At 60.9% G+C, this 23,347-nt stretch overlaps 2 protein-coding genes across 4 annotated transcripts in view; one reads left to right on the top strand and one right to left on the bottom strand.

Moving 5' to 3' along the window:
* SKAP1 (src kinase associated phosphoprotein 1) overlaps positions 1-12,460 on the top strand; it is a 158,826-nt gene extending 146,366 nt beyond the window's left edge. Inside the window, exons 12-13 of the mRNA XM_082331735.1 lie at positions 11,700-11,818; positions 12,428-12,460. Of these exons, the coding sequence (XP_082187861.1) occupies positions 11,700-11,801 (102 nt within the window). The 3' untranslated portion in view covers positions 11,802-11,818; positions 12,428-12,460. The remainder of the gene's footprint in view (positions 1-11,699; positions 11,819-12,427) is intronic.
* A 2,902-nt stretch (positions 12,461-15,362) lies between these two features.
* Positions 15,363-23,224, bottom strand: SNX11 (sorting nexin 11). 3 transcript variants are annotated; one of them, XM_082332148.1, is made up of 7 exons: positions 23,042-23,224; positions 19,181-19,229; positions 18,800-18,886; positions 18,453-18,553; positions 18,113-18,211; positions 17,702-17,914; positions 15,363-16,490 (listed from the first exon to the last, which is right to left on the bottom strand). In XM_082332148.1, exons 2-7 carry the CDS (start codon positions 19,199-19,201, stop codon positions 16,349-16,351), a joined length of 663 nt encoding a protein of 220 aa, XP_082188274.1. In that variant the 5' UTR covers positions 19,202-19,229; positions 23,042-23,224; the 3' UTR covers positions 15,363-16,348. The 3 variants fall into 3 exon arrangements, with proteins under 3 accessions (XP_082188274.1, XP_082188275.1, XP_082188276.1); XM_082332149.1 differs by lacking the exon at positions 23,042-23,224 and adding an exon at positions 20,741-20,761; XM_082332150.1 differs by lacking the exon at positions 18,800-18,886 and having other exon boundaries at positions 23,042-23,223.
* Positions 23,225-23,347: the final 123 nt, after the last annotated feature.

The raw sequence follows: 23,347 nt of genomic DNA on the forward strand, positions 1-23,347 counted from the left end.
AGTGGCTCCAGATTGCGACTCTTGTGCTGGCTTCCTCACACGTAACCGATCGGTCCTGAGAGCTTTTCCCCTGTAAATTACTTTGCGCGACGGATGCTCGCGGCCGCCGCAGAATGGAGGCGGCGCGGGGCCGGGGGGGGGAAAGGAGGGAGGTGGCAAAGGGAGGGGGGGGAAAGGTGTTTGAAAAGCCTGTTCACTCAGCTGCATTTTAATTTCCTTTTCAATCTTGTCCCAATTAATTTCGCAAAATTAATCTCAGAAGCAAACTCGGCAGCATCGAGGCTGCCGTTTTAGCGGTGCGGTCGCTCTGTCTGAACATGAAATAGTAGCTAATATAAAAATCCATCTGGTGTCTTTGAAACACACGCCGGCTGCTGCTCGGGTCCTGTCTGACATTTCGAGCATCAACAGCGGGGAAAAGGGATTTGGGGGTTTTAGTGGACATGGGTAGCTGGGGGGGACTCGGCAGCCCCAGGGCTGCGGGGAGGGTGGGGGGTGCTGCGGCGGAGGGGGTGCACGGTCCTGGCCGGGGCGAGGGCAGCATCGTCACCCGCCGCACCCCTCCTCGGAGCGGTCCCTTCGCTGCCATGTCTGGAGTCCAGGGGATGCCGCTGTCGAGGGCTTTTCTCATCGTCCCCCCAGACCCAGGCAGGAGGCTCCTTGTCGCACCCCCAGTGCCACCAGCGCTTCGTCGGGCCCCGGTGCCACAGGGATAAGGGGGCCGGGGGGGTCACGGCTGGAGCTGGCCGAGCAGCAGAGCCCATACCCCACCTCGTCACCCTGCTTTGCAGGGACCCCGCTACCCCGCTCCGTGCAGCCCAGCCGGGCTAACACACGGGGGAATGAATCTGGGGAGGGGGAAGCAGTAATCCCAGCAAAAACCCCGGCATCGTGTCCCTTTCCCCGGCACCGGTCCCTTGTCCCCTGGCTGAGTGATTTGTACGTTATGATAATTATTTGAATGCAGCGAGACTTCCTATTTTAAGTGGGCTTAGTTGGATGTGACAAGCAGGCCATAAAACCGGATAAGTTAATTCTCTCAATTGCTTTCAATGAAAGCAGGGGGGGAAGGGGGGGCATATTCCCATACCCCGGACCCCGAGCAAAAGGCGTGTGGTGACATCTAGTGGCATTTTGCCTGGATTTGGGGCCATTTCGCTCGTGGGGAGAGGCCATGGGGGTGGCCACGGGCCCCCCCCGATGCGCTGAACCTGGCGGGTGATGGAGCCATCGTGTAATGAGCCCGGTCGGGGCTCAGCGCGCAGCCGCATCCCGGGGCGGTGGGCTCAGCCCCCGGGGTCTCCGGTGGGGTGGGCTGCGGAGATGGGCTCCCGAGGCTCGGCGGCGTTCGACTCCCATTAATAACCCCTCTGGGAGGCTCCCGGGTTGGGAGGGACGGGGATGGGACGGCGGGGTCAGCTGGAAGGCAACGGTCACCCACCGGTCAAATTCAAGCGAGGGCCATCCTTCCCCCGCCGGCCCCCTCGCCCCCCCGGCGGGAACCAATCGTCCAGAACAAGCCCCTGGCAGCCTCATTCCTCCCAGGTAATTTTTATAAATGAGGGGACACCCATCGCAGGCGAGGACAAAAGGGTGGCCGAGCGCCGGGGAGGCAGTGCCGACGATGCCCAGTGCCTGCGCGTCCCCAATGCTGCATCCCAAATTTTGCCCCATCCACGGGGGCTCATCCACACGTCCCCATTGCTGCATCCCAAATTTTGCCCCATCCACAGGGACTCACCCGCACGTCCCCGCTGCTGCATCCCAAATTTTGCTGCAACCCCGCTGCTTTCACCCCACGCTGAGCACCGTGCCAGCTCCAAGCATGCCGTCCTGCCCTCCGCAGTGGGTGACCCTGGTCCCCACGGGGCAGCGGTGGCCGTGGCAGGGACACGTGGTGGCCCCTTTGCCATGGTCGTGGTAGCCCAATGCCAGCCCTGGTGGTCTCGGGGGGCTGCTGAGACGTTGCCCCCCGGCCCGTGAACTTCTCCTGGGCTGGCACGTGGTTCTGCTGGGGGGGTTTGAGGTTTAAGGCGTACTCTGATCATTTATTTTGCACTGAAATTTATAATAAATGCTGTTAAAGACTTTGGCTTTGACAGAGGTAATAATAAATTCACTGTTAAAGACAGTAGTTTAATTCCTTATACCCTCCAATACTGCACAGAATAAACTATATTCATCACCGAGTAATTTTTTACCACATAAATCTTTAAAACTAACCGTTGTAGGCTGTTGAGGCTGAAATATTGTGAATTTATTAGATATGCCCATGTAGTATTGGATTCAGAGGTTTCCATTCGAATATATTACAGGGGAAATTTGTGTCTTTAAGTGTGACAATCCTTCCATTTTCCAAAGCCAGCGTTATAACCAGCAGCTCCTCCAGAGTCAACTCTGCCGTTATTAGACAGAGATTTAGTAACGAGCCCCTCGCTAATCTGCCGGGGAGGTGGGGGTGACATTTGCCGCGATGCCCTGTTTCAAATGGGTGGCAAAAAAAAAAAAAAAGCAAAGCTTTTTGTTTCCGGCATAACAAATGCCCAACAATTTCCAGGCTTATTTTGTAAATGGAAGTGGAGATTTCACTTGGGGTTGTGACAACGGGAAATATTAAAGCGGAGCCTCGTCGTTAAACCCATCCCTCCCTGGCCATAACTTTCACGGGCTGCCGTCGTTTTATGGATCTACATATTATATACATATATATGCGTGCGCGTGCGGGTAGATGGATACGAGTCGTTTTTATTTGAGGGGTGGTTAATCGGCAATAGAGGGAACGAGAGGAGAACAGGGTGAAACCCCAGTTGCACGTAGGCAAAATAGATGAGGAAGGTTTTAAATCGGGCATCGATTTGGCAAGAGGTGACGGTAACACCTCTGCCACCCTCACGACTTGTGATTTTTATTTGTCTGAGCCTGTTGAGCACCCGTGCTTCGAGCAGGCATCCTTGTTTCCTTTGCTAATGTAAAATACCAGCAGACAGTAGAAATCTTTGTTCGTTAGAGAGAGACGGAGATAATTATAAAACCATCTCCCGGTTCATGAGGCGCGGGTAACATTTAGACCAATTGATGTGGTAACATTTAAAGCAGTTATATTGCAAAATGTCACGTACAGTCTAGTTTCATTAGAGACGAGTTAATAGATGGATGGAATTGAAACTCCCAGGCCTGGGCATAAAATAAGAAGTTTCCCTTTGCCATAACTCAGCCTCTCCGGCCGCCGCCGTGCCCTTCCCACAGACCGAATCCCCAAAGGTCTAAAACTTCCAGCGCTTCGTCCGCTCGGCAGCAGTCACAAATCAAGAGTTAAAAATGAGAATCGTGGACACCACAGAAATCCCGCGGCCGGGGAAGGGGGGTTCGGAGGAGCCCGATTCGGAGGATAACGGTAACGCACACAATTAATATTCAGCATCCCCCATTTGTGCTCTCCTCCACCCAAGGATGCTCGCAAGCCACCGGTGTTCGCGCTCGCTTCTGCACCGTCTTGCCTTTTCTCTTTTTTTTTTTTTTTTCTTTTCCAAGCTGCTCCATCTGTAAATGAACAAACATCTTGATTTTATAGCCTTTTGCTTTGTAGCACGGAGGGGTGGAGGGGAGGGGGGAGAAGTAGTGGAATGCCTAAGTAAGACTTTAATTCCAAATTCATTTACGCTATAGCGATGAAGTTGTCACAAACCATAATGCAGTATTTAATTAAAATAACAGAAGTGTATCTAGATATGTCCTGGGGTAGCTATCACCAAATTATAGCCTGCGCTACCCGGATTGTATTTATGAAACGGTGGTGTCTAAGGTACAGCTGAGCGGATGCAAGAGAGGAAACGTTGAAAGCATCGTTCTCGCCAAGGCTGCGTCTCTCTCCTTCCTCTCCTGCCCTTCCCTGCTGTGGCTCCCCGCTGATTCGGGACCCTCGGCGCGATTTCGGCTGCGGGGGGACCCTGGGGGTCCCAGCTCTGGCTCCTGGTCCTGACCCGGGGTGTCTGGGGGCTGCCAGTCGTTCCAGAAAGGGGCTGGAGCCGGCCAGGGCTGGGACCGGGGTGCAGGGCAGAGGGGGGCACCCACTCCCGGTGACCCCCTGTCCCGGCTCGGGTGCCTCTCCCAGCCCGGCAGCAGTGGGTGCACCCACCCCCGGGGGTCCCTCGCCCCCTCCCCATGGCCGGCGCAGCAATCCCCGGTGGCAAGCTGGGTGGTTTAGGGTCATCGATTCATCAGGAGCATAAATCCTAATGGAGGAACGAAGCCGCGACTTTTGGCCTGGTTGGGGTCGGGCTTTGCACTTTGCGAAGCGGGCGGGAAGAAAACGGGCGTTTTTGCAAGTTCCTGGGGAAGTCACGGAGCCGTCGCCTTCGCCACGTCCCCTCCGCCGCTCCCCGTCCCCCCTCCTGGCCCAGTGGCCACAGCTAGCCCCTCGGCCGTCCCCCTCGTCCCCCTCCGCCTCTCCTGGACCAGTTCTGAATGAAGGGGAAATAATCACGGCGACCTTTGCAGGGAAGCGGCCCTGGGGGTTACTGTATAAAGATATTTTGATAATACCCATCACGTAATCGGCACTGGCTGCTCCCATCCGCGCCCGCTCTCGCAGCTCGGGGCGTCGGGGAGGGATGGCTCCTCGCACACGCGCGTGCACGCACGCATGTACGCAATTATTTCGAGCCCTCTTCACAGGTCACAGGCAGAGTTTAACTCAGATGGCTGCTAATTTTCATCAGGCGTGAGCGTTCAGGACTTTAAAGGCGAAAATAATTGGCTGCAGAACAAATTTGGGAAATGGAGTGTGCGATAAAGCAAATAAAAATCTCTCCCGGTTTTTTCCCCCCTTCCCGGTGGCGGGGAGGAGGGGGAGAGGGCAGGGATAGGTGGGAAGGGAACAGGCCTCCTCTTATTTTACCTCCCTTGCAACTTCGCCATTAAAGTTGCACCTACAGCTAGGAAGTTTGTCCGTGAAAAATGGTCATTTTGTTTCCCCTGCTCAAAGCACGTTATTAAAATGCTAATTTAAAAGAAAAAGGAGTTAAATATCTAGCAATGGTGCAGTCTAATTGCAGCCATAATGAGCTCTCTAAATGTGAGTGCCCCTGACACACAGAGAGCATAAACAGCCAGCAAACACATCATTAGTGCTCCCGTTCATTTATTCTGCCGACCTGGCGATGACCCCGCGGAGGTCGGGGAGGAGCAGGTGGATCCGGCTGCGCGGCCCCCGGGGATGCGGGAAGCGAAGCCGGCAGCGGCTGCCATGGCAACGCGGGGGATGCGACGCCCGCCCGCCGCGCGCCCGGACCCCGCGCACCCCCGGATCCCGCACAGCCCCCCCGGACCCCGCACAGCCCCCCCGGATCCTGCACAGCCCCCCCGCACCCCGCACAGCCCCCCCTGGACCCCGCACAGCCCCCCCGACCCCGCACACCCCCCTGAACCCCGCACAGCCCCCCCGGATCCCGCACACCCCCCTGGACCCCGCACACCCCCCTGAACCCCGCACAGCCCCCCCGACCCCGCACACCCCCCTGGACCCCGCACAGCCCCCCCGGATCCCGCACAGCCCCCTGGACCCCGCACAGCCCCCTGAACCCCGCACAGCCCCCCCGACCCCGCACACCCCCCTGGACCCCGCACAGCCCCCCCGGATCCCGCACAGCCCCCCCTGGATCCCGCACAGCCCCCTGAACCCCGCACACCCCCTGGACCCCGCGCACCCCCCCGGACCCCGCACAGCCCCCCCGACACCGCACACCCCCCTGGACCCCGCACAGCCCCCCCGACCCCGCACACCCCCCTGGACCCCGCACAGCCCCCCCGGATCCTGCACAGCCCGGAACCCGCACACCCCCCTGAACCCCGCACAGCCCCCCCGGATCCCGCACAGCCCCCTGAACCCCGCACAGCCCCCCCGGATCCCGCACAGCCCCCCCGGATCCTGCACAGCCCGGACCCCGCACACCCCCTGGACCCCGCACAGCCCCCCCGGACCCCGCATAGCCCCCCCGGATCCCGCACAGCCTGGACCTCGCACAGCCCGGACCCCGCACAGCCCCCTGGACCCCGCACAGCCCCCCTGGACCCCGCACAGCCCCCCTGGACACTGTGCACCCCCCAGACCCCACGCACCCCTGGACTCCGCACACCCCCGAAGCCCACGCAGCCCCCCAACACCACGCACACCCCCCCTGGACCCCACACACCCCCAGGCCCTGCACACTCCTCCTGGACCCCATGCGCCCCTTCTGGGCCCTGCACACCCCCGGACCCGGCGCATCCCCCCGGATCCCACGCACCCCTGGACCCCGCACACCCCTGCGCTCCATGCACCCCCCGGACCCCACAGCTTCCCCTGGGCCCCATGCACCCCTCATGGACCCCGCACATCCCCTGCACCTCACGCACCCTGCCGGACCCCACGCACCCCCCCGGACCCCACACACGGCTGTGGGGTGGTTTGGGGGTGGCAGCACCCAGCAGCCCGGGGAGGGAGCGGCGGCCTCCCAGTGGAGATGGAATCACAGCACCGCAGAATGGTGTGGGTTGGAGGGGACCTTTAAAGGCCATCGAGTCCAACCCCCTGCCACGAGCTGGGACAGCTTCACCTGGATCAGGGCGCTCAGAGCCCCGTCCAACCTGGCCTTGAACGGTTCCAGGGATGGGGCATCGACCGCCTCTCTGGGCAACCTCTTCCAGTGTCTCACCAGCCCCATCGGAAAAAATTTCTTCCTTCTATCCCGTCTGAATGTCCCCTCTTTTAGTGTAAAACCATTCCCCCGTGTTCTATCGCTACAGACCGTACTAAAAAGCCCATCCCCATCTTTCTTATCAGCCCCCTTTGAAAAACCTCATGGGGGGATCGGCCTTGGTGCGATGGGGAAACTGAGGCAGGGAGCGGGGATGCACCTGAGCCGGAGCATCGCGGCCCTAGGTCACAGCTGTGCCGGGGCGGGGGGCCCCGGGCGTGCTGGGCCCAGCCCCCCACCCCGGGCTGCCGCCGCCTCGGGGTCCCCCCTCACCCAGCACCCGCGCCCGTTCGGCGTGGGAAGCGCCGAGCAGGATGGGGCCCTCCGGAGAGAGGAATAGCGGCAGCCGCATGTGAAAGCGAGCGGCCGAGGAAGGAGATTAATAAAAGCGATTCTTTGGAAATGATTTTTGCTCCATTCCAGCCTGTTTGCTTCTAAACAGCCTCGCTAATCGCCTCCCAGCAACAGCACAATAACTTCCCTCTGATTTCACCCCCCCCCCTTTTTTTTTTCTCCTCTCTCTCGCCTGTCCGAGGGGCACAGGAACACCATCCCTGGGAAATATTTTAAAATAAAAAATATCCCAGCCGACACCCCCGTCCCTCACCCTCTCCTCCCTGCACCCCCCTTCTCCCGTGCACTCTCGATGAACCTGTGATATTGTAGCAATGGCCCTTGAAGTGCAGTGGGGAGGTGATTTAGGAGAATATTAAAGGCAATGTGGAGATTCGAAGGCGCCTCTCTCAGGGAGATCTGGAGAAATACGCAGCACAGATGGGCTGAGCAGATTAAACATTTCCGTCACATTGTTTTCAAATTGTGTTTGCGGTGCCTGAGGGTTGGTACTGCGGTCAGAGCGCGGCGGAGCCGCGGAAAGCTGGGAGCCGCGCGCTTTGTGGAATAAATATTAATACGGCAGTTTCACATGGGCTCCCAATCCCATCAGCGCCGCGGATCGGATGCTGCCGCCGCTATTGTCTCCCGGCCCGGCCCCGGCGGCTGGCGGGGCTCCAGCTGCACCTTCTGCCCGCTCCCGCGCTGCGCGGGGGCCCGGCCGCCGCCGTCTGTCTGCCCCGGCCGTGTGTCCCCCGCGCCGTCCCCCCGGCTGCGGTGTCCGGGCGGGGAGCCGGCCGGCCCCGGGGTGCCCGAAGGGATGTGCGTCCCTCCTGTGTCGGCAGCCCCAAGCCGGGTCATGCCACCGCCGCGGTGTGCTCAGGGTTGGCTTGTCATCGGGCACCTTGGTCCGTGGCGCTGACTTGGTTGGTTGGCTCCTTGTTTTTAATGGGAAATGACCAACGGGCTAAATCCTGAACGCCTTCGGTCAGGCCGGTCGCCCCATGGAAAGCCTGAGAACTCATCTCAAGGAGGAGCTGCAGTCTTGCCCTTGCCAAAACTGCTCCCATGGCTCCCCAGGCCCAGGTGGTCATTGCTGCCGGGCCTTCCCCAGCTGGGGACCATCACCTTCCTCTCCCTCTGCCTCCCCTAGTATTGCTTGCTCTGAGCCCCTTACGTCTGCTGGCTTCTTCCCCCTGGGCTGGGACATGGAGAGCCTGATGGGATGGGATGGGATGGGATGGGATGGGATGGGATGGGATGGGATGGGATGGGATGGGATGGGATGGGATGGGATGGGATGGGATGGTGCAGCCACCCTGGGCGATGCTGGAGCAGGCACTGCAGACAGGACAAGGGGAAGGAGCGATGCCCCAGCCCCAGCTGTGTGTCCTCAGCTCCTCGCAGCAGCTGAGAATTGAATAATTGGAAGCAAGTGGGAATCCTTTATTTTTATAGGGATTTACCCTACAAAAGAGCAGCGTGGTGGGGGGCAGGTAATGGTAGGCCATGATCTGAAGCAAAGGGTGAGCACCGCCCAGGTGACTCCTCTGTGTGCCAGGCTGGGTGATGTGCCAAGGAGACGGCGTTCCCAGCCGCATCCCTCAGCTGCCGCCGGCCTCGAATTCCCCAAGGACAGGTAGCCCCTCAATTTCAGAGCCTGCTGCAGCTCCGAGCCAGTTTTCGAGGTAAATAGATGTATAGCTGACCTGGTATAAAACTCCCCGGTGTCAGCCGACCCCTCGCACGCCCGCCATACCTCATCTATGAATTAGATTCCTCCATTTTCCTAACAATAATGTATGACAGACAAGCACTAATAATGGGGCCAAGCAATCATAAACCGATAAGTCCCTGACTGATTGGCTTTTCCTTCGGCATCCATCAAAGCGTCATTGATCTTCTGTGCGAAGGGGGGTGATTAATGGCCCTCCCGAAGCCCGACGGGGTTGTTTACGAGGGCTGGTGAAGGAGCACGGTGGCAAGGAGGGCTTGGGAGCACTGGTAGGGAGTAAATATCATCTGCTTGGTGAAGGAAGAGCCCGTGTTTCTCGGTGAGGGGCGGGAGGGATGTCGGACGGGGCAATTTGAGCTCGGTGGAGCAGGGAAAGTGCTGCTGGAGAGACGTGGCTGCACGTTTAGGATCCCACCAGGCAGTCGTCCATCTGAGGCCGTGCAGGGGACAGTTGGCCACGTTGCCATCGCCACCTTTGTGACTGTGGGCTTGGGCTGTGGGATGTCCCCCCCGATGGGGATGGGGGGCATCTGAAGCTGGGTCATTCAGGGGCTTCGCTGTCCCCCTCCTGGGAAGAGCGTCGTCTCTCCTGGGTGATGCTGGAGGAGCCGTGGTGCAAGGCAGGAGAGAAACCAGGTTGTGGTTGTCGTCGTCTTGTTTCTTTTTCCTCCTTTTCCTTCTCCCTTGTCGATGGAGATGAGCAGCATAAAGCTTTTTACGGCCCCGTGCACCAACCCACCATAAAAGCCCTGATTGCGGGCGATTATCTGAACGAGCGTCTGCTTCGGGTTCGCCTGGCACCGGGGATCTTGGGAATGAAACGTGGAGAAGTGCTTTGAGGGGTTTTCTTCCTTCTGGGAGAACATCACAGCGTTTTGGGAGCAGAGTGAGGCCATCGTGGCCATGTAGAGGATGGCTGGGCAGGGGGATGGCTGCTGGGGTGTTGGGGTGACCCCCAAATCCAGTTCCCTGTTACATACCAGCCTGGAAAGGGCACTGCGTTCCCAGTTTGCTCGGCTCTGCTGCGTTTCTGGGGATGGGGCAGAGCGATGGCTTTGCTCTGCCTCCTGGCCGATGCCTGATGCTGTGTGCCAGGGCCCCCGGGGGCTCCTGGCACGGCATCAGCACCCATGGGTGCTGCCTCCAGCACCCTGCCGAGCTCCTGCCATGCAGCATCTGACGGAGGTTGAGCAGGCGGAGGGGGCAGAGCATCCCGCTCCCCTCTCCTGATGCCACCGTACCGGCACGCTCGGGGCCCACCGACCCCGCTGGAGCAATTATCTTCCCAATTAGTGCGTTTTCAGTCCCTTCTGTAAAGTCTCAGCTAAATTACTTCCCCCGCCCCAACACAGTCCAGGCAGGTACTGAGCACAGAGGCCCCATTAGCGTGTAATTAGGTAGATTCCAGCAAAACCATCCTCAAGCTCCCTCCTTCTCCTCATCCCCCTCCAAAAGCCGGTCTCAGGCATCAGCACGTCAGCGAGATGTAAATTAGCACCTCCAGACGAGAGCAGAGTTCACCCTGCACTGGGCTCTGCCTTGCTGTGCCAGTGCACTCCTCGTTTTAATAGTTTAATAAAAATTAGCATAATTAACGAACATCTGTATGATCCAGAGTGGTGCAATTTGGCACTTGGAAACGAGGACTTAAACATTATTGCTGGGAGTTTAATGTTGTTTTAATTCTTTTTGGCACTGCGCAGTGAAATAAACGCTCGGTGCCGCGAGTTCTCGGCTGGCTCTCATTTGCATTTTCCTCCCTTTGATTATGAGCAATCGCGGACTACCCGGCAATTCATCAAAGCAGAAATTATTTTAAAATACCTCATAGCGTTCAGGCTACGGCAGAGCTGGGGGGGGCGAGAGGAGGCTGGGGGCTCCCCGTCGCGCCCGGGGTGCATCTCGGCCCCTCTGCCCGCGGCTCTCCAGGCTACAGCAAATAGACCCAAATTTTTCCGTCTGGTTTTGCAGCAGGATTTTTTCCTCCCTGGCTGGTGAGGACGGCGGGGCAGGGGGATGTAGCCCCCGTCCCTCCCCGCTCCTGCCTATCCAGCAGCATCGCGAGGGCTTGACTCGGTGCTGTTTGCTGGGGTGTGGGTCCCTGGGGAGCATTGGGGTCCCAACCTGGGGAGTGTCGGGACTCCTGGGACCCTTCCCTGGCTCCAGCGAGGGCAGCACCATCTGCAGAGCTGGAAGCCCCGGGAGCAATGTCTGTCTCTGGTGACTCAGCCCCTCTCCCGAGCAAAACCCTTTCCCTCTTGGGAAGCAGGGATGAGCTTGGGGACACGTTAAATGCCCCAGCCAGGCCGGGGGTGTCAGAGCTCGCGCGGGACACGAGATGGGACGCGCTGCTGTGCACATCACTTTTAACATCTCCTTTCAAAAAAAAAAGAAAAAACCTCTCTTATTTTGATGGCAAACTTCTTAAGCCTGCGTGTGCTAACTCCTCCTCTCGCGCACACCGGGGGAAGTTTTCTCTGTTATTATTTGCCTCTAATATCTGCTGTCAGGGGAAAATCACATGTAAATCTGGGGAGGGGATGGGTTACCCAGGCACGATCCGCCTGGAGAGGCTTCACAGAGCGCCAGGCTGGGGCCTGGGACATCCCGAGGGTTGCCATCTGTAACTGAAATACCCCAAAATAGCAGGGTGTGAATTAAATGCTGAGTTTCCAAGCAAGCCCCAAGCCATGCCCTGCAGGAGCCGGGGAGAGTGGCCCAGAAGGAAGGGGGGGGTTGGGAAGGACAGGGAAGGATTTACAAGCGGGAGAAGTGGGACTGGGGTATTTTTGGGTTGGAGTCTGGGGGCTGCTCTCTGTAGATCCAGGTACCGAAGGAAGGGACCTGAGCCATGTCCCCTGCCCCGGCACTAAACCCGCGTCCCTGTGTCTCCCCAGGAGTACGGCGTGTACGGCTGGTGGGTGGGAGAGCTCAACAACGTGGTTGGGATCGTCCCGAAGGATTACCTGGCGGCAGCCTACGACCTGGAGGAGCGATGAGGACCGCGGCACCCCAGGTGAGAGGTGGCACCCCGGGGTGCACCCGCTGGGGAGGCAGCTCCGTTCCTGGGGTGCCCCAGCATCTCCAGGGTGCTGAGCCTTGAGGATTCTCTTTGGCTCCATCTCCTGGACTCCATTTTACATGGGAGCAGGCGAGACGGGGAACCACAGTTGCAGCTCAGGGACAATGCCACCCTCCCAGTGTCCCTCCCTGCATTTCAAGTCCTTCAAGCTCCGGGGAGGAACGTGCTAAAACCACGGCAGCCACCTCCATCGGGCCCAGAGAGCTGTGTGTCACCGGCTGTGACACCAGCGCTGACACCAAGCGCTGCATAGGCAGGGTTCGTCTCCCAAACAAAACCCTTTATGGAGGCATTTGGCAGATGGGGAAACTGAGGCACGGGTCAGGGCTGGGAAAGTGGAGGGGGTCTGCAGCCAAGCTAGAGGCAGAGTCCTGACCCCTGCCTGGGGCAGCGAGACCTCCACGTTCGCCCAGAGATCTCCCACCCTCCTTATCCCCTCTGTGCCCGCAAGTCACCCACATGCGAGGCCGTGTCCGTCCCAGCCTGCGTCTCGGTGTCCCCTTCCCCACCGTCACCCGTGTCTCTTCCCCTCCCCGAATCCAGGTGCTTCTCTCCCTGGCCATGCTGAGAAACCGGTTACGCTGTCCCCACCACCAGCCCCAGCCTCCTATGGGAACCCGTTGCATGAAGAGACCCACGTCCCACCACCCAGCCCTTGCACAGTGCCCCGGAGCCCTGCTCTGCCCCGTGGTACCCGCTGTGGTGCCACCGGGGCATTGCAGGGGCACGGGGGGGCTGGTAGCCCACAATAAAGCCATTTTCCTCTCTGTGTTTGGCTGCTCCAGACTTCGTTGTGGGTCTGGAGCCGGAGCTGGGCGCGGGCAGTGGCCCCTTGCCCCCAGCCCCAGGTCTGAGCATCCCCAGAGCTCTCTGGTCCAGTCCCATCCCAGGCCACGACTGAGGATTAACCCTCCTCCTCCTCCTCCTCCTCCCGCACTTGGCTGAAGGGCCACTAGATGGTGGTAAGTACCTGCTGACGGCAGCCTTCTCGGGGAGGGTGCCCAAACCCCCTGGGCTGCACCAGAGCAGCCCCCCGGCACCCGCCAGCCCTCGGCCGGCAGCGGCTGGGGCGCTTGGTGCCGAAGCAGCAGCATCACCCGCGGGGTGAGCCCAGGCGTCGGCCGAACGGCTTCTCCGGAGCACAGCTGTGCAGATGTTTGGAAGCCAGGCACAACCGGGGGGACCCCGTGGGACCCTGGGGGCATGCAGGGGGCTGCGGGGACGCAGCCGAACCCATCCCGGTGCCTGCTGCCTCGCCAGGCTCCCGCACACGGCCTCGCTCGCACCGGCGAAGCCACCTCCCTATCGGGCACGTCTTTGGTGTGGAGGATGGGTTTGGGATGCCCAGAACTCGGCTTGGCAGGGCACAAGCTTGTCTCAAATCCCTCCAGTGTTCCCGAGCTGCTCTCCCAGCCCCGGCTTTCCGCAGCGGGGGTGACCCTGAGCAGCCGTGAGAGCCCGTGCTGGGACGGCAGGGATCTGTGCACGCGGAGAGAGCAGCGCTCCTTCTGCTCTGCCCCTTGGCACGGTGCTCAGCCCTCCCCTGCCTCCATTTCCCCATCCGTGAGCATCTCGCCCACGACCAGTTCATTTTTGAGGCAGCTGCAGGGCCCAGTATCCATCTCTCCATCATCATTCCTGGGAGTCCTTTGGGATCCTGGCAGGGAGGAACCAATGCTCTTGCCCAGGCGGATGCTCCGGTGCAAAAAGGACCAGGGCTTGGGACTGAGTGGACGCATCTGCCCCAGCCCCACGTATAGGAACCAGCCTGGCTGTTTGCACCCCGTTACCAGTCCCGATGCTCAAGCATCAGGAGGCCTGATCCTGCCCCAGATCCACTGGCTTGCCTGGGACTCCAGAGCTGAGACCTTCACGCTGTGCTTGAGGAGGGGCTGGGGAGATGGGATAGGAGAGGGAGAAGGGAGCGGGATGCTTTGGCCAAGCACGGGCCGCTCCAGCCCCGGGTCAGAGCGGGAGCCCCCCCGTCGCATTGCGCGGCCTTGGGGAAGCACCGGGGTTGGTTTGCACGGACGTGAGAGGCAGCCTTCCTTGGGGGGTTGAGGATGCGCTGTCTGGAGAGCCTGGCCCGCGGCCAAGCAGCGAGGCTGTTTTTTCTGGCAGGCGGTGAGGAGGAGAGAGACGTGCCAGGCTGCGAGGGCGCGGGGAGGGGGCCGAGCCGTCCTCGCCTGCTCCGGGTGGGGAAGGTTACCTTGGGCGGCTCCGCGTGCCCACCGTGTCCCTGACCCCCCAGAGGCGATGGGGTTGCGGCTCCGTGCCCGGAGCTGACTCACCGGCTGCCGTAAGCCCCGGCACGGCACTTGCCTGCGGCCATCAGGCCACCGAGGGGCTGAGCCAGCCTCATGCGTGGCAGAGGGCACTGTCACCCCCCCAGCGCCCTTTCCCCCAGCTTCTGCAGCAAAGCAGCCCTGCACGGTGCCACCCAGGCGGGACCCCCACCCCCAGGAGCTCTCTGCAGCCCTGGGGACACGGGGTGACGAGCAGGAGCGGGGCTGTTTCCCCCCCCCGCCATGGCCAGGTCTGCCTCTGAGTCACTGTTTTCCCGACAGCTTTGCAAAGCTGATCAACACCACCAAAAATAATTTCTGCCTGGCTCTGAAACGCAGCCAGCAGCGGGGCTGCAGCCCTGAGGGGGAAGGATGGGCACCACGGGGCCCTGCGAGGAGGCAGGAGAGGGGACGGAGCCCTCGCTCCAGCAGCCCCAGGGGCTGCCCTGTCCAAATCCGCCTTCCGAGGGAAGCCCCGGGGCCGGCTGGCTGCTGGCGAGGCGTCAAGCGAAGCATGCGGCAGTGCCAGGCCGAGCTGGCGGTGCAAACCGCGCCGGGGGACCGCAGGGAGCCGGGGGCAGGCTACGGCCCCGGCCGAGGGCGCGTTGCCTGCGTGAGGCTGCGCGCAGGCAAAGGCCACGCGTGGGCGAGGGCGCGTGTGGGCGCAGGAGCGGGTCCGTGGGCACAGCTGGCCTCACAGCTGCGCCATTTGGAGCCGCACACTCATGAATATACATGAATATGCATGAGGGGGGGCAGCCAATGGCAGCGGCGCTCCGGCGCGCCAGCAGCTGCCAGCCTTCGCAATGAACTTCTCCTGACATTTTGGCTGCGCCTCGACGGGTTTCCAACCCTCCCTCGCCCTCCCCGACGTGTCCTGGCCCCTGCGTGGGGCCGAGACCCCCCCCAGCCAGGCCCAGCACTGCAAAACTCGCTCCGGGGCCACGGTGTCCCCTTGCCTGTCCTGTCTGTCCCCTGCCACCACCCATGCTGGCCCCAGGGACCTCTCTGCTGCCCAAGGCAGGGTCAGTCCCCACGGTTTCGGCAGCTCCAGCCCCGTGGCGAGAGGTGCAATAACCCCCTCTTTTCCCTAAAGCCATCTACCCGCAATTAGCTCGGCCTCGGCTCAGCTCCCTCCGCCCACGCAGCGAGGACAGACATTGCCAGCAACCAGCAAGTCTCTTCTACTTCATTTTTATTTCAAGTCAGAGCACGTCGGCTCTGCCTTCACCAGTGCTGAGGGTGGGAGGAAAAGGTGCAGGAGAGCACAGGGAGAGGCATCGAGAGTAGTCAGAGCCCGAGCGCTGCCGGATGCCAACTCCGAGGCAGCTCCATGCTCCTTCTTTCCGAGCAAAGTAGATCCTGGCTGTGAGGGCCCCCATTCCCCGCTGTGCGTGGCAATCGGTGTGCGAGGAAGGAGCCCATCTGGAAGGGGCATCCCCTCAAAAGGAGCAGGGGAGACAAACTGCCCCTCCCTGCCTCCCCACCGCCTCGTTCCCCTGCCCCAGGCTCCCGGGGGGGGGAGCTCATCTCTGTTCGTCCCAGCTGCAGGCAGCCTGCGGGGCGAGCTGTGCCAGGAGGCCCCAGGTGTGGATATGGTACCTGCACCCCATGGGTGGGCTGCGGCTCCGCGCAGCTGAGACCACCCTCCCCAGGAGCTGCACGGCGCGGCTGTTAGCGGGGAAATGCAGCCTCCCCTGCCTGCAGCGCGGAGGGGAACACAGGGGACTAAACTGAAGAGCCCCTGCTCCCAGCCTGCTGCTCCACCAAGGAAAGCTTTCCTCCGTCGTGCTGGATGTGAGCCACCGTATCCCTGCCCCGGGCCAGGGACATGCCAAGAACACAGAGCCTCGCTGGCACTGCCACCTAACGCAGCCCTGCTACTGCTCCAGTCAGAGAGCAAAGGCCATGGGAACAACAAACACAGGTTTCACTAACCACTAGGTCTCTTCTCCAAAGAGAAGAGCGATACGAACGCACTGCCTGGGGCATCAAGGACAGTCGAGAGTCAGCAGGGAGAGAGCACGTGAGCCCGGGACACCGCAGAGCCCAGGACAAGGCCGTGTTCCCAGTGCAGCCCCAGTCCCACCAGCCTGGGCATCCCTCTGGCTCAGCAGCGGTCCCTCTTCCAGCGAGGGCTGCAGGTCCCGGGGAAGGCAGGCGAGGTCACTAGAGCCGTTTACTGCATCTCACGCCGTCCGCCCAAGGGCTCAGCTGGCTCATCCGGACTGTCCGAGTGGGCGTCGTCCATGCCGAAGTCGCTCCAGTGCGGGAAGGTCTCCAGGCAGCTCGGACCCTGCGGGCTTCCCAGGCCGGCGCAGCTGGAAAGAGAGGACAGGTCAGAGCGGAGAAGGGATCTGGGGAAGACGCAGGGCCCGAGGTGCCTGCGCGTCTCCACGTCAACCGCTGCCTCCTGGGCGCAGCCCCTTCTGCGCAGCAGCGGCTGCTTCCCCTCTGCACAGCCCCGCCACAGCCCTCGGCTTCCCGCCAGCTCAGCCACAGAAGCAGCCACTCATCCTTGCGCTGAAGCCCGGAGCAGGAAAAGGGGGGGGACGCTGCCACCAGCGAGGGGCAGACGGTGCTGGCAGCTGAGAAGGACGCACGAAGCCACCCTGCCTGGGTACCTACCCCGCCTGCCGCAGGACTCGAACACGCAGGTGATGTCTGTGCTTGTTCAGCTTCTTGCAGGGAGCTGCAGCAGTGGCAAATTGAGGATGCCCTCCTCTCCCAGCAGGTCAGCTGCCTCCCCAGGTGCAGAAAACCCTCGACTGGCTGCAGGGAGGGGAGCCACCCCACAGGGAGATGCCCGATTAATTCCCCAGCATGCAGCAAGCACTCTGAAGCTCTGATGGGCCTGAGGCATTGCAGAACCCACTCACGCTGCGAGAACGAAGGCAAGACGCACAGAAAGCCTGAGCACTGAAAGCCTCCAAAGGCTCCTCGCTCCCCAGAGATTAAGGGAAGAAAGCAGCTGAAGACCTTTGTAAATCTCAGCTTAAGTTCTTCTGAGAGACTCGAGCTCTTTTCTACTAAGCCTTGGCCACGGCCAGGACAGGTCACCCTCCCGGGCGGCCTGGAGGGCACCACAGGAGACTGCTGGTGACAGCCCAAGACGTCCAGCTCCGATTGCCTGACCCCCAGGAATCCTGCCCATTCAGCATGCAGGGCTGGGGAAGACGTGCTCAACTTCATTCCCTCAAACAACTGTAGCAAGGATGGGACAGGGAAATTCAAAAACATTCAGGGGTCTCTAGAAAGCCTGGCAGCTTCTCTTATTTCACAGCAGAGGCTGTTTGCTCCTGGTGAAAGTCCCTTGCACAGGCACCAACCATTTCAAATCAGGCTGTAGCCAAACCCACAGCTGCAAGCACCAACAAGGGGAGGTGCAGACAGCAAGTCACCAGCTGCCTCGCAGCCCTGCTGGGAGCCAGGCCTGCTCCAGCCAGCACAGAGCGGCTCCAGGCACAGCAAGGGAGCTGGGGGCCGCCCCCATAGCAGCACCCCCGGGCCGGTCCTTCCCTGCCTGCGTTACCTGCCGTGCAGGTCTCCTCCCGGCAGCAGCGCGGGGCGGCTCTCTTCCTCCTGCACCCAGCCGCAGTTGGACATGGCGTAGTGCAGGATGGCTTCTGTCACTGTCTGCGAGCCCTGGCCTTGCACGCACGCCTCTATCTCGGGTACCGAGAGCTGGCTCTGCAGGAAAAGATGCAGCCGGCTGTCGGAGAGGAGGACCACATTCTGCACGACCCTGTGCACAGAGAGAGGAGGGTGAGTGAGGCAGGAGCACAGAGCACGCTGAGCCCTGCCCCACCAACGGCTCACGTGCCCCACGCCACGAGGGTGACCATCGACAGCTCTACTTCGACCTGACAGCCAGCATCCCCTAAGCAAGACCGGAGCAGCATGTCCCCTCCCTCCATCCGGCCCTCACCAATGCTCTACTCACTTCTCCAGGAACTGCTGCAGCCCCTGTCTCCGCTTCTCGATGAACTCATCCGTGCTGCCCACGAAGAAGGTGGATTTCCCAGGCAGCTCTGGGACAGGCCTGCAGGGACAAAGCAGAGGCAGCAGTTCAGGGTCAGATCGCCCCAGTGCCAAGGCAAGGAGAGACGGGACAGCAGCAGCCAGGACCCTGCTTTGTGCAGAGCTGGATCCCAGGAGCTCAGGTATCCCATGTTCGTGTCTGGGGTTTCTATCCACATCCGTTCTGAGTTCACGTGGGTCTCCCAGGGCAATGGGAAAGTGGGTGCAGGAGGGGGAAAGGAGCGAGAACAAGGCACGCTTACACCAAGCCAGCATTCTTCTGGAGCTGCCTCCTCAGCCACACGAATTCACGGTACCGGCGCCGCACACATGAGGTCTTAGCAGTAAAGGCCTTGCTGTTGGTCTGCAAAAAAAAAAAACAAAACCCACCATGGAAATAATGCACATGATTGAGGGGCAGCGAGGCAGAGGAGGGCAGGGTCTCGCCTGCACAGACCCTTGAGCTCAGTGGACTAAGGGATCTGCTTGAAGCACTGGGCTTTGGGGAGCGTTGGGGAAGCTGAAAGTGGCTAGAAAACCTGAGTCATGAGCCTCGCCTATGGCACGACCGAGCTCTGCAGCTCACCCCTCTCCCTCAGCCACAACTCACATGGAGGAAGATTTTATAATCCACATAGGAGTTCCAGGAGCCTTCGTTCTGCACCCGGGGGTCCTGAACGCGCACTGTGGTCAGCTCCTACGGCACAAACACTGCCTGAGGGCGGGGAGGCAGCGCTCGCCGCCCCGCGCCAGCGTCACCCCCGTCGCAGGGCTCAGAGGGGCGCCCAGGGACAGGGACCCAGGACCGCACCGGCTTGTCCGGCCATCCTGCCCCAGCTTTTCCCGTCCCTGTCACCCCTCAGCCCTGCCCCACGGACCCTGCGTTCAGCATCTCTCACACCTCAACACAGCGCTTAGTCAAGACCACCCGCTCCAGCGCTGCCAAACCCCAGCCAGGAACAGACAAAACCCATGTCAGAAAGGGTCTTACTTCCTCTCGGTTCTCCAACATCCTAGAGCCAGAGCCCAGCGGGAAACATCTGTACAGAGAAAAAAGGATTTAGCAAGACAAGATCAACACATCAGGGTCTCCCATGCACTCTGCATCCCCCCAGGCACCTCACACCTCTGTCCCATCCAGCCCCCACGTCCACACTCAGCTGCCCGCCCTGATGCTCTCCCCTCAGTCACCACGAAATAAAGAGGATGCATTCAAATCCAGCAGCCCACAGGGGAGAGAGCATCCAGCGTTAATCTCCCACGTGCTCCTGAGGCAACGTGGCCTGTCGGGCTCTCGCTGGGGTGTGCTGGAGAGTGCGCCGTGACCAGAGCCGGAGCCTGCAGCACCTCCTTCTTCCACGGCTCGTCTTCAGGTCACCCCTGCCCACAGGGAGGCACTGGGATCCTGCAGCCTTCTGGAACAGCACTCAAAAATCCTCAGATCACAGACAGGTGAGCAGGGCTCTCAGCTCAGATGGGCTGTAACCACCCGAGGACGGGATGGTGCAGCCGGCTGCTCCTGCTGAGCTGCCTGCCCCCCTCTCCCACAGCACGTCCCTGCTCCCAGGCAGATAACAGGGTCTCTGGGAAAGCCAGATAAAGCTCCGGGAGAGCTTTTCCCCCAGTGTTAGCCAGGAACAGCCTTGTCATTGCACAGCACTGAGACCCCAGGTCCCCAGTTTGCTCCTGCAGAGCCAGAACTGGCAATGCAGGAGGGAGACAGGGTGGAAGAGCCCGGCCCACTCCGCACATGGGCAGGTGTGCACTGAAATGCCAGGGGAGCCGGTTTGGCTGGGGAGGAGAAAACCCTGCTTTTATCACTGTTTCCATCCCCTGCAGGCCTCCCTCTCCCCTTGCTGCCTGCCCAGCACGAGCTCGGCTGGGCCATCCGAGCAGGGGAAGCAGCCAGCCCACACCAGGACCTCGCTGCCCCTCGCCAGAGGAAACCTGCTTTTCTCCTGTGTAGATCAGACCCGTTCCCCAGCTGCCACCCCAGTGAGTCTCCCATTAGCACCAGATGCAGACACTCCGTTTCTCTCCAGCTCTTTCACAAGTCATCTGAATAAGCAGTAAACTCCGTACCAGTTTTCCCCACCTGGCTAGGTTTTGTGTCTGCACTGCGACCGCTCTCCCTTGCACCCCTCCCTAACCCCCCCCTTCCCCTTCTCCCAGCGGGAGCCGGGGGGCTGACAAGCGTTGGTGAAGCCCCTGGGGAGCCGCAGAGGTGCCCGGTGCCCCCCGTGCCGCCCAGCTTTCCTGGCTCAGCTGCGCCGCGAGCTGCTCGCACGCTCCCATCTCACCAGCCGCTTCCTCCGCCACATCCCTCCGGCGCTCCCAGGTCCTGCTGGACCTTGGCAGCTCATTTGCTGCACCATTATGTGCTCCCGCAGTAATTCCTGTTCTGCCACAACACCATGGACACAGTGCCAGGGCTTGGAGGAAAGAAGGGGGGTGGACAGCGAGATAACCCACACACACACCCAATAAATGCACAGTGAAACCCCTCCGAGAGAGAGTCCACCCGCCGCAGACGCACTGTGCAGACACAGACCAGGAATACTCATCAGGGGGAGCTGGAAGACCAAGTGTGTCCCGTGTCCTGGTTTCACCTCCTCTGTGGGACTGTTTGCAAGAGGTTTTGGAGCCCCTGCGATGAGCCAGCAGCTCAGGACTTCGCCTGTCACAGCCCAGGCTCCGGAGGGACACGGCTGCCTGATCGCAGAGGCAAAGCAACCCGTCACCTGTTCCCCATTCCTGGAGTCTTGCCTTTTAGGCCATGAGAGCTGCCAAGTGTCAGGCAGCGCTGGAAACCCAGTCTTTATTTATACGCTCAGATGTGAAGCAAAGCTCTTCTGAAGACAGAGCTAATTTTAGCTGGGACAAGGGGAGGGGTTGAGCCACAAACCATGCTTCAAAAATCTGGCTCCACCGGTTTGCAGGTACTTTTTGCAAGACTTCAGCCATCCGATTCCACCCAGAGAGCACACAAAGCATTAATAACAGCGGAGAAGAGTTTTGGGATAGACAGTGAGAGAATGCCCCAAGATGCCTCCGAGTAATTGAACTCTTGCTGGAGTTGGGTCAGGCTGCTGCTGTTTCCAATTTGAGCTGTAAGGGGGAGGGCGAGGGGAACCTACCAAAAAAAACCCCCACGCTTCAGCGCACGTGATTCTTCCCCTGGGGAAGGAGGGGAGCGAAGGAGCCAAATGTGACATGAGTCACTTTGCTCGGCGCGGTAATGGGGGAGCTCCGATCCTCCCCCGTGCTGGGGGCTCCCAGCCAGAACCAGTTCAGCAGTAGAACTTGACCATTATGTTCCCCGGCCTCCCCAGGGGACGCTGCCGCCGTCCCATTGCTTTTAAAGCTCCTTGCTCTGCATAACAGCCCTGCCTAGATTAAAAATGCAGGAGGGAAAAGAGAAAGACTCAGAAATTGCCTAATGGAACAGCGGAGGGTTGCCAGGAAGAGGAATTTAATTTCCCAGCTACTGAAAGGGTGCTCTGAAGAGCAGAGAGACCCGGGGGGGAGATGGCTCTCTGCAGTCAGCAGGGAAAACTGAGATCACAGAGTCCGAGCGCTCCCGTCTTTTACCTATGTTTTCATCCAGAGTTGTACCAAGAACCGCCTAATCTTATTTACGCTTTATTTGGAGTTAATTGATCTTAACTTGATAAATCAACTTAAACCCAATGGAGAAAGCAGCTCTGAGTTAGCTTTAAACAGTTACACCAAATCCTCTTTCAGGGCTTTTGCTTAAAGCCTCAGTTTAAGGGGCCCTGGGATACGTGGTTTGGGTTTGGTTTAATCTTCCTCCAATTTGCATTTCAGTGTTTCCAGGGCTCACGCTTTCAACGTCTTCTAGCTAGGACGCGAGAGGTGGAAGCCACGCAGGAACGCCCCACATCCGTGCTCCGGGAGCCTCAGGACTTTCGCCTGCCCAGGATACGGCAGCCTGGGTGTTTGCGGAGCCACAGACACGGTCGGACTCCGGATGGATTGCCTCCCCCAGCCCTGTACTCACACTGCCGACAGAGAAAGCGTTAGCTTTTATCTCTTGATTGCTGGTTTTTATCTTCCTTGCTGACTCAGACACATCCTTAGCAGCGGTCTCTACCCCTTGGTAACAGCAGGACCTATCCTAACCAGCAGACACCAGTGATAGTTTAGCCCAGCTCGGAGCTCCCTCCCGCAGCTCCCTTCCCTGCCCAGCTCCAGGCTGGCCGAGGCTTCGCGTCCGTCCCTGCGGGCACAGCACCGCTCCAGGCGACATCCAGCCAGACGGGAGCCTCCGAGTTTTGAGGAAAGCCTCCCAGGGGAGCCCCACGGCAGGGAAACAGGGAACGAGTCCCGTTTGTTTCTGCTTTCGCTTGTCACGCTTGGACAGAGCTGACCACAACGGGCACCGGAGAGGAATTTCTGCCTGTTTTCCCATCTGGGGAGCAAAGGGCTCCCCATCCCGACAGGTGCCCCGGATCGGGACCCCCTCGGCCCACTGGAAGGGGGTGTCCCCAGCCGCCCCAACGCCTCAGCACACGGGCCGGGCACTAACGGCAGCGCACTCCGGCGGCGGCGACCCGGCCCGGCCGCCCCCGAGCTCGGCCGCCCCGTGAGCAGGGGCTGGGCCCCGGCTCGGTCCCGCTGGAAGGCGGCTGGCCTGCTCACCGCGGCCCCGGCCCAGCCCCGCCGGGAGAGGCCGCGGCCGGGGGTGAGGCCCGGCCCAGCCCCGCCGCCCCATCCCCGGGCCCGCCGCCGCCCCGAGCCGGCCAAGGATCCCCCATCAGAGGCCGGGCGCCGCAGGGCCCCGGGGATCCCCGGGCCCGCCCGCCCGCCCGCCCCCCCCGGGCCCCCTCACCTCTTCGCGCAGGCCGTGGCCCCTTTAAGCGGCGCGGCGGCGCGGCGGCCTTATAGCGAGGGCGGTGCTTCCCCTTCCGGCGCGGGGCATGCTGGGAGTTGTAGTCCGCCCCTTCAGGCGGCGGGGCGCGGCCCGGGGCCTTTCGGCTGCCGGCGGCCTCCCCGAGGGACCCGGCCACGCCACGCCGCGGTGCGATCCCCACCGGGGCGCCGCGCCTAAACCTAACAGGAACAGCCGCGCCGGGGCGGCGGCGGAGCGGCGGACTACAGCTCCCGGTGTGCCCCGCGGCGAGTGGACTACGACTCC

The sequence above is a fragment of the Platalea leucorodia genome (genome assembly GCF_965183815.1).
Source record: "Platalea leucorodia genome assembly, chromosome: 22".
Lineage (NCBI taxonomy): Eukaryota > Metazoa > Chordata > Aves > Pelecaniformes > Threskiornithidae > Platalea > Platalea leucorodia.

Bases quoted from the DNA above. Each gene is read 5' to 3' on its own strand.
- SNX11 (XM_082332148.1), bottom strand. From the start codon at position 19,201: ATGTTGGAGAACCGAGAGGAA. The intron at 18,212-18,452 runs GTAAGCGTGCCT...TTGTCCCTGCAG, and splicing joins CAGAAGAATGCTGGCTTGGT to GCCTGTCCCAGAGCTGCCTG. The intron at 17,915-18,112 runs GTGAGTAGAGCA...CTCTGTGCACAG, and splicing joins CTGCAGCAGTTCCTGGAGAA to GGTCGTGCAGAATGTGGTCC.